Here is a 10,144-nt window from a genome sequence, read left to right as displayed (position 1 = left end):
AAATGATATAATGTGTAGAGATGTTTGAGGAGATATGGTGTGTTGGGGGGGATGTCTATATAGCTGGGGAAGATGTTTTGGATATACAGTTGTAGGAGTGGGTATTGTGATGTTGGTTTGTATAATGTGGTAGATAGAAAGGTGAGTATGGCAAATGTATGCAGTACAGGATATATATTTTTGTTTTTTTTATTTTTAAGGGGGGGGGGGGTTAAATTAAATGAGATTGTTTAAGTAAAGAAAGGCCAAAAAGTCTCATTCTCCCTCTCTATCTCACTCGCTCGCTCACTCACTCACTCACACCAACCAACCAACCACACCTGCAGTCTCGACCTCTGAATGTTCGGCTACGAAAGGCCAACTGACATTTACTCCTGAGGTGCTGACCTATTATTTGACCCTGCTGGTCATCTAAGAAGAACGTTTGAACTACAGTACTTGAAGAACGATCTGGCCTTAATGGCCATATACGCTTATATTCTCCACCAGCACAGCCAGAAGAGGACTAGCCACCCCTCAGAGCCTGGTTCCTCTCTACGTTTCTTCCTAGTGTAACAGTATACATTTAAACCGTCCCCTCGCCCATACCCGGGCGCGAACCAGGGACACATCAACAACTGACACCCACGAAGCGTCGTTACCCATCGCTCCACAAAAGCCGCGGCCCTTGCAGAGCAAGGGGAACTACTACTTCAAGGTCTCAGAGCAAGTGACGTCACTGATTGAAACGCTATTTAGCGCCCACGCTAACTAAGCTAGCCGTTTCACATCCGTTACACTAGGTTCCTGTTTTTCTAGAGAGTTTTTCCTAGCCACCGTGCTTCTAAATCTGCATTGCAGGCTATGTGAGGTTTTAAGCTGGGTGTCTGAATAAGCACTTTGTGACATCTGCTGATGTAAAAAGGGCTTTATAAATAAATTGTACTGATTGATTGATTGTATGAAATGGAGTAGCATATATCCATCATGTAAAATGAACAATGAGCACTGTCTCCATGGAGTATTTCACTGCAGGCAATATATATTTACGTGGTGCATAACATTATCTCATATCACATGCATGGCAAGACATGATTGATGTAATTAGATGCTCTGGAGAGATCCCACCCTCCTTCCCCAACACATGTAGAATGCTTAGAAACCACCAGAAATCTATGAAATAGATCAACAGATTATGTTTAATCTCCTCTCAATGGTGCATTGGGTTTGTATTTGTATTTATTGTGGATCCCCTTTAGCTGCAGCAGCTACTCTTCATGGGGTCCAGTAAAATGAAGGCAGTTATGCAATTGTAAAAACATTCCTATACATTCACAACAGATTTCACAAAATCCATGTTCCTGTTTGATTTCGGGATAGGCTGTCAACAGCACGTACTGTGACACTATGATATGTATTCTGATTAAGTCAACAATACCTCTAGGCATATCTGACGTCATGTATTTGATATCTTTATGTGAAGGTTAATGTCCATATTGACATCAGTTCATTGTGTTTGAGGATGGTTCACTGACCGGTTTTCAACGGATACGATTAGACGAGTTTAACAGTTACAGAAAAGCTACAGTAGCCTATCAGAACAGCTGCAGTATCACAGGCGCAGAGCCTTAATTAACGGGCTACACATAATGGCTGACGACAGCCAGGTAAGGTTCATTTTAGCCTACGTTTAACGAACTTTACAGTTGTCCTAATTCCATCATGTTCTAATAGCAAGTCTGCTTTAAGTGCAGAAACTATGATTGATATTAGAAAATAAGTATGATTGGAAGTTTAGGCAAGTAATTCCAATTGGGGAATTGTTGTGGGATGTTAGCATACCATATTGCGCGTGTAGCATTCGTGCCATGGAGGATTGTGCAGGCCGGCAGGTTGCTACAGGATCCTAGTATCATGTATGTTATAGGGATCCGATCTGGCTGACTTTTTCACCTGAAATGCTCATTGGCTGTCCATAATGAGCCCAGCGAGCAGGATGTGTTGCTGGGCTCTGCAATAATTAGCTCCCAGAGCAATTACAAATAACTATTCTTGTTTTAAAAGCGTCATTACAACTAGCAACATGACGGTCAGTCACCTCTAAGCAGGACTCAGTAGAAACGCTATGTGTTGGATTTGTCTCGCTAAATTAACCTAGCTACCATAACAGCCGTGGAGAATTTACACTACAGTTTTAAGGGATCTCTCTGAAGGTTTTAGATGATACAGTGGTGCTTCGTCCTCTGGATGAAGAACCATACATCTCGGCTTGGCTTCATTGCATATTTGGGAAACGTTGACATGCCATTTGTGTTGGCGGATGGATGAAAATAATGTGATTATAGTATCGTTATACATAGGCTAGCAGGAAAATCCGCATGAGATATCCATAGAACTGAGCCCTGCTCCGTTTCAGCACCATGGCACGGTCCCCTGACGCCAAGAAACGTGTCAGCTCGATGCAGCAGACAGCTCCACAGTGCTGAAATAGTTCAAACCCCCTTGAACATCTTTGATTTGAAATTATTCTGCAAGTGGTTATAATTTATTGCACGTCCTAGTTCTGCAGCTTTGCAACCTCAGAATTATAGCTAATGGATGGCAGCGAGTTACGTTTTTGTGCATGGTGATGCATGATAAACCATAAATTAAACGCAAAAACGTGTACTTAGACATATTTTCGTTTGGCAGAACTTTGACAAGCTTTGATTTGTTTTCTAATTACATTGACAATTCATATAGACATTAGACTTAGGCCTAATTGTGACATCATGTGTGTATGACATCTTTGGAGAATGCTCTGGCTTCAGCCAATCGGAATCGAGTATTCAACAATGCTTTGGCATAATTCAAGGACGTTCATATTCACTTCAGTTGTTTGCCGATGGTTCACTTACGTTTTTTCAAAGGAGGTATTAGTATTTCCTCTAAACAGCCTACAACAATAAGCTACACATCATGTCAGATGACAGAAAGGTATGGTTCATTTAGCCTATTTTGAGTTTAGAGGAGAAATTACTAACAATATAGTAGGTCACTAACACAGCAATAGGTCTCACTGGTTTGATCCATGGACTGAAATCTGACCACTATTGTCGTTTTGTTTAAAATAAGAGCGAATAAGTTGTTTCATAAAGTCACAACCTAGGACTGATATTGGCCTCTCATTTATCCACCAGAGCGTGAAATGGGAGGATCCCCCGGATGACCAAAATAAGGTTGTGGAGAATATGAAGGATGAAACAGAGACACATGAGACCAACAAGAACAGGACAGGAGGCAAGGTAAGAAATATGCTGTCCTCTACACATGTTCTGCCTACTTAGGCACAGATCTAGGATTAGTTTACTGTCACTAAATCCTAGCCTTAAAGCATTAGGAGGAGACACTACATTGACCTTAGATCTGCTATGAGACCTATAATCTGTTGTCATGTAGGCTAAACGTAAGTCCAGTGGCCGCGCCAAGAAGACTTCCGTGGAGGAAGACAGCAGCATTGGTGCAGGTCTGAGATTACTTCATGTTGGGTGCAGGTTGTGTTCAAATTCATCAGCACTAATCTGAGAAGATAGTATCTATATAGGTGAAAGCAATATAAGGGAGGCCCGCAGAGAGATGTGCTTTTACCTGTCCAGTGCAATCAAATCACTAAAGGTGAAGGAAATTAGGGATCACGTTCAGATTCAACTTTAGATTTCTCTTTGCGGTTTCCCAGAGTCTTCTCAGACACCCGGGTGTGGTTTCCGGGAAAGGGGATCTATCATTGAGCAGCTGGAGAAGGAGGCTCAGAGGACTCTAATGCCTTCTCTCAAGATTGGGACATGCTGTGCCCCAATCCTCCTCTCCTTCCTGAGGAGTCTAACTGATGAGCAAGTCCCATGTCTTTTTCCAACCTCACATACAACAACTCTGAATTTATAGTCATAGTGCACCTTCTAACCACAAATGGGATTTCAAACACTACACCTAACCCTAACATCACTGTAACCACACCCCTAACTCTTCCTGTAAATCAAGAACAAAATGTCTCATGTACTTGCTAATAGCTTAATTAAATACACTTTTATTTTCCCTGACATGGCTATCTAGTGACTCCACTAACTCAACATCAGTGTGCAGGTAAAATATGTTTCCTTTCTTTTCTTTTCTCTAGCCAATGGAGGGTGATTCAGCATGGCATGAAAAATAACGTAAGTCTCTCCACATAAGGTTCTGGTCAAAAGTGGTGCGCTATATATGGAATGGTGTCATGGAATTACTTGATTGACAAAAACATTCCTCTGTTTGTTGGCCATAGCTCACATTCGAGCAGCTCTCCACGCTGTGTCTGAAGATTGTTAAAGTCGTGACCCAGACAGCCCTCCGCATTCTCCTACCAGCGCTAGCTCGTATCATGGGGGTGAACCTGAGGAGTGGGGCAACCTCCCCAGAATCCCAGTGCTCTCTGACAGGGTCTGAGGATTCCTTAGGCAGTCTGGATGAGAGAGAGAAAAGGCTGCTGATCAGTGAGATGAACTACTGGACTAAGGAGAGGAGGAGGAATGGCAGTGCAGGGTGCCGCCAAAAATCCACTCGCAGAACCTCATCACCATGCTGTTCGCCTAAGAGGTATGTTCACAGCAATATTTCAACTTAATAATTGCAAGACCTGACGCATACTTATCATAAATTATTAACTTGGAATTCACACCTTGTAGTTTTAAGTTCTGGTCAGAAATGTTGCCACTGAGGGGGTGGGTCCAGGTGAAAGTCATTTTTAACTGGGTAAGCCATAAAGTCATCTATGAATAAATAGATCAGCCTTTCAGAATTAATCATATTCTGATGTCGTACAAACATAAAAATCAGGCAAAAAATCATGTCAGTTGGCTTTAGGCTTCTAGAACTACGGTGGTATGAGAAGTAAACCATCATTGCTCTAATTTGGTTTTCAGGCTCACTAATGACCCAGATTAGATACAGTTGGTCACATTTGCATGGCATAAGTGGTGATTGTGTGTTTATCTTCAAGGTCCCAGACCTCATTGCAGAGCTTGCCTGCAACTAGAGAGGCTCCCCTCATGGAGGATCCTCTGAAGGCTCTTTTTGGGGTAACGGAAGAGAGCCTCCTGATATCCCTGGTTGAGGGTCACTCCAACCCCACCTCCTCCAGCTCCTCCGAGTTGAGCTGTGCTATCGTGGGGGAGGTGGTACACCAGCTTAACTCTGGCCTCTCAGTGGCCATTCAGGCCAGCCCGGGGAGTTGCCCCCCTATGGACAGTCAGGACATAGCAGCAGGCAAGGAGGTCATTCGGGTAGCCTCGGTGCAGATCCTGGCCGAGCTACAGAGCCAAACGTCTGAGCCAGAGTGGTTAGGGTTTATCGAGCCCCTCATGGACCCTGTGACCGATGATGTGCTGGATGCCATTGTCGGCACAATGGACAAAATGGCACAGGACTTCAACATCCTATTGGATCTGGCCAAGAAGATGACAATCTTGGGGTCTAAATTTCTGACCAATCTTCAATGTGACCTTGATGTTGAGTGTCCATCTGGGAAAGAAGGGACCACTCACTTTCTCAAAGAGACTGGATCCTCTACCAGTGTGGTGGCCAGAAAGCTTCAGACCCTCTCTAGCCCCGACTTTCAGTCTAAAGCCCTGAAGGTGGTGAGCACCATCCTTACAAGGAAAGTCAGCAGCTCTTCTGGCATGGCTCCTTCCTCTAGGCCTTCTAGTGCTGCTCCTAGCCTTACTGAAGCCCCCCTGAATACCAGCTGCACAGCCCTGACATCTGTAACCTCCACTGCCACAGTGATTGTTAAGGCATTTGTGGGAGGCATGGAGACGATAGCATCATTTGAAGGCACATGTGAAGCCGTTGATTGGCCAGTTCCTGTAAATGACCACAAAACAGGATCTTCACAGATGATAACCTTCTCTCTAGCACGCACACTCTACGGCCGTATACGAGCAAAGCTGAGGGACCTTTTAACTCTATCCACTCGAGAAGAAGGTGTGGCTAAGGATGCTTCTCTTCAGGAGTCTTCAGACACCCTGGAAAAGGCAACTGTTTCAACTGTTGAGGTCCAGTTACCCAGCACCGAACTTAGTAGAGTTCCCAGAGAGAGCCAACCAATACCAGCTCTCTGTCGCTCCAATCTGGATACCAGTACTCAAGAAGTTCTTAGCAGTGTTTTTTCCATCTACAAGTCAGAGTTATCAAAAGTGGAGAGTAAATCCTTGGCCGTTGTCAGTTCATCTGATGAGTCCCTAGAGGCTTGTTGGTTTGTTGATGGTGTCCTATCAAAGCTCGATGACTATACTATTTCCCAGTCACCCTCACCCAATGAAGACTTGAGCGTGAGTACTCAATATTCTCAAATGAGCTCAGAAGAGAGTGTCAGAATCACAGAGTCCTCTACTAGTCTGATTCAGAGCATTAAGAAGCTCTCTAGCAATGACTTCCAGACTCAGGCAGAAGAGGCAGTGAGTAAAGTGCTGATGAGATCCAGTCATTCCTTTATCACACAGATCAGCCATACTGGTCTTCAGAAAAGTCTGCAGGCTGGCTTATCATCTAGCTCACCATCAGAGATCCATGTCCTTTCAGAATCCATGTCCTCCATGTCCTCTGAGAATACAGCCTCTGGATTAGTGGAAACCTTTGTCAAAGGAATGGCAACTATTTTCCAGAAAAATGAGTCCACTGACACTGTGCTACTGGAAAGAAGTGGGAGAGTTTCGCAGTGCTCCCACGGGGGCTCCCAAATGGATGATACTGAATTGAGTGTTAAAATATCAGAGGAGAAGCTTTGGTCAACAGCTAAGACCATCTGCGTCAGTATGAAGAACACACTTAAGGATTTCTTCACAGGGCTGAAGCCATCCGGATCCGAAAGGACAGAAAATGCTTCTTCCAAAGAGACCCTTGGGGAAATCCTGGTTGCTATCCAGAGTGAAATCTCAAACTTACGGCGAATGAAGGATTCCAGGGAGCTCCTTCAGATCAATGATATGGTAGGAACTATGCTGAAGGAGGTTGAGAAAAGTGAGGATGACAGTGAACAAGTCTGCCAAGACATCCCTAGAACCTGTTCATCTTTGTCCACTTCTTTAAATGGTCGTAGTTCCTTGTCCAGCTCTTCAAAGGGTCCTAGGTCAGAGTGTGAGTTAGAGATCAACCTCCCTGGCACTCCCATCCCTGACGAAGTGCCTTTTGATCTGACCTGCCCCATCGTCAGGAGCTCCTGCATCGACACCAGGGTCTCTAAAATGCCAGATATTTCTTCAAGTGACATAAAGACAAAGATGATGGCACACATAGATGAACCCCTGCATCGTAACAGTCCAATGACTGACAGCAGTCGACCACCGAGTGCTAAAGCCTCTTTTCGATCCTCCACCCCGTCTTTCACCAGCAAGGGAACCTCTTTGGTACCAAAGGGAAATGGGATTGACATTGAAGAGAAGGAGGTGTGCATCCCCAGCAGCTCTGGCCATCTGAGGGAGCTCTTAATCCCCCCGGACATCAGCAGTGCCACTGCATTCCCACTGCAGTACTTGATGGACTCCAGCAAAGATGATGGCATCTGTTTTGTCACCATACTGGTGATAAGGTTGCTATCGAAGATCAGACCCTCAGCCCTAGATGGACCCTCCCAACAGGCAGCAGACATGACAGAAACATCTCAGCAACTCATCAGACAAGTCCTGTCTGAGTTCTGTGCTGCATCCAGATTCTCCAGGACACAGGCATATTCCCAGAACCTGTACATCCACAGGGTGTTCAGAGGTGTACATCAAAACCTCATGGAGGAGTTTGGCTCTTATAACACCCTGCAAGCAGCTATTTCCTCCCAGGACCCTGCATTTGACAGAGTCCTGGTAAAGTCCTTGACCCAGCAGCTGGTACAAGGATGCAAGGAGGCGTCAAGACCAGCTTCTGCTGCAACAAACCCATTAGACCAGGCTGAGACAGAGAGGGGGGCTGAGCAGAAAGCAAGAAGGAGCTTCCTTTGCTTTTCAATGACCAAACTCAGGATCAACTTCAAGGTATAGCAGGGAGTTAGCATTTGTTTTTTGTTCCAGTTAGGTGCTGATGTTATTGATGTGGCTATGATAAGACAAATACATGAAATAAATATGTTTTATTCATCACTAAATTGTTGCCTTGGATTCAGAAGTGTTCCATTTATTTATTTATTCTCTGTACCATTTTCTTTACCTTTCTTCTGTTAGCGTTCCAAGAGAGGAAACAAAAAGGACTGCCATTCAGTCCAGGAACAGACTGAGATTCCCTCTACTGGTGCACATTGCATAGGTAAGGATTTTAGAGCTCTGCTAAAGCTTGTAGTTTTGTTTAGGTGTGTGTTAGAAACATAGGTATGCCTACCAAACTCATAGCACTGTTATTTTTCAACGTTACTATACTGCCCCTCTCTCTCTCTCTCTCTCTCTCTCTCTCGTTCTCACACTCTCTCTCACACTCTCTCTCTCACGCTCTCTCGTGTTTCTCTATTTCTCTTGTGTTTCTAGTTCCCGTTGGAGAGGTTTCTCCCTCCATATCTCAGCCTGTCAAAAAACGATCCTTGATTGTCAGGGTCTTTTCAGCAATGATGAAGCCATTCAGGCGCTTCATCAAGAAGAACCTGTAACCTGTTACGCTGCATGAAGAACTACTTTTGTAACAGCAAGACTTTTGACAAGAGGAATTTCTGCATGTCTACCCTTTCAAAGTCTATTTGGTCAAATAAATGCAAATTATTTTACAAGAATTTCAAGTGTTTTGGAAGATTGGTAATACTGAAGCAGATTTTCTCAGAGAAATGCACTAGTTCCTCCTTGGTTACATATTTATTGTGCAGTTTTTTGAGTTGGCAGGACTTGGGGCAGCAGGTAGCCTTGTGGTTAGAGCGTTGGGCCAGTAACTGAAAGGTTGCTAGGTCAGATCCCTGAGCTAACCATGTAAAAATATGACGTTCTGCTCCTGAACAAGGTAGTTAACCCACTGTTCCTAAGCTGTCATTGTAAATAAGAATTTGTTCTGAACTGACTTGTCTAGGAAAATAAATAAAATAACCACAGTTTGACTCTAATACAATAGTTGCTGCATAGACTGTCAGATAAGCAGATGTCTATTCATTTAGTTTGATTGGTAAGAGCTTATTAGCAGCAAGGGGAAAACACATAGAGGAGAATTAGCTATCTGCAGCTAGATCAAACGTTGAAAATATAAGGTCCAACAGTTGACAGTGTATGTCAGTCAAAAACCAAGCCATGAGGTCAAAGGAATTGTCCGTAGAGCTCAGAGACATGATTGTGTCAAGGCGCAGATGTGGTGAAGGGTACCAAAACATTTCTGCAATATTGAAGGTCCCCAAGGACACAGTGGCCTCCATCATTCTTAAACGGAAGAAGTTTGGAACCACAAAGACTCTTCCAAGAGCTGGCCGCCAGGCCAAACTGAGCAATCGGGGGAGAAGGGCTTTGGACAATTCAAAATAGCTCTACTCTGAGAACTACTTTTAATCACAGAGTGGAAAGCATAGAACCATACTGTGTTGATCACAATTATGGGTGTATTCTGGAATAAGACAAACCTATACATAGAGTTGGAGTCTGAGTGTGTGTACACACAGCCACCTCTTTAACCACTCTTCAAAATATATGGCAGCCTTTGAGATGGAGAGGCAGGAGAATAAGTGACAGAACAAGAGTGTAATAAAAGCATGACTTCTCTCCCACTCCTGCTCACAGCAGCAGTGCAGTGGAGTATCTTCAACAGCCATAGGCCCAGGGGTTTAATATCACATATCACACATTTCATATCACATTCTATGATGCAATGGAGAATACAGAACAAAAACCAACCCCCATAAGATAACACTTCGCACATCACAGCCAAACATCATGTATCACATGAAGAGAAATGTGTGTTCTCTGGACGTGATGCCTTGTCACGGACCTGCTGTTTCGATCTTCGCTCTCTCTCTCCCTCTCCCCCACCTCTCCCTCTCTCTCTCTCCCTCTCCCCCACCTCTCCCTCTCTCTCTCTCCCTCTCCCCCACCTCTCCCTCTCTCTCTCTCCCTATCCCCCACCTCTCCCTCTCTCTCTCTCTCTCTCTATCTCTCTCTCTCTCTTTCTCTCTCTTGCAATGCATGCTGGGAGTTTTTTGGGAGTTTGA

At 44.3% G+C, this 10,144-nt stretch overlaps 1 protein-coding gene across 1 annotated transcript; it reads left to right on the top strand.

Moving 5' to 3' along the window:
- The first annotated feature begins 1,628 nt into the window (after window positions 1-1,628).
- Window positions 1,629-8,614, top strand: LOC118965019 (uncharacterized). The gene is made up of 9 exons (XM_090239409.1): window positions 1,629-1,646; window positions 3,159-3,263; window positions 3,418-3,484; window positions 3,695-3,848; window positions 4,133-4,169; window positions 4,277-4,587; window positions 4,991-8,012; window positions 8,199-8,280; window positions 8,496-8,614. The coding sequence occupies exons 1-9, from the start codon at window positions 1,629-1,631 to the stop codon at window positions 8,612-8,614; spliced, it is 3,915 nt and encodes a 1,304-aa protein (XP_090095535.1).
- Window positions 8,615-10,144: the final 1,530 nt, after the last annotated feature.

The sequence above is a fragment of the Oncorhynchus mykiss genome, chromosome 6 (genome assembly GCF_057628025.1).
Source record: "Oncorhynchus mykiss isolate SJ-2025 chromosome 6, ASM5762802v1, whole genome shotgun sequence".
Classification (NCBI taxonomy): domain Eukaryota; kingdom Metazoa; phylum Chordata; class Actinopteri; order Salmoniformes; family Salmonidae; genus Oncorhynchus; species Oncorhynchus mykiss.
This window is presented reverse-complemented; position numbering and strand designations above follow the sequence as displayed.

Bases quoted from the DNA above. Each gene is read 5' to 3' on its own strand.
- LOC118965019 (XM_090239409.1), top strand. The intron at 3,264-3,417 runs GTAAGAAATATG...GTTGTCATGTAG, and splicing joins AGAACAGGACAGGAGGCAAG to GCTAAACGTAAGTCCAGTGG. The intron at 3,485-3,694 runs GTCTGAGATTAC...GCGGTTTCCCAG, and splicing joins AGACAGCAGCATTGGTGCAG to AGTCTTCTCAGACACCCGGG.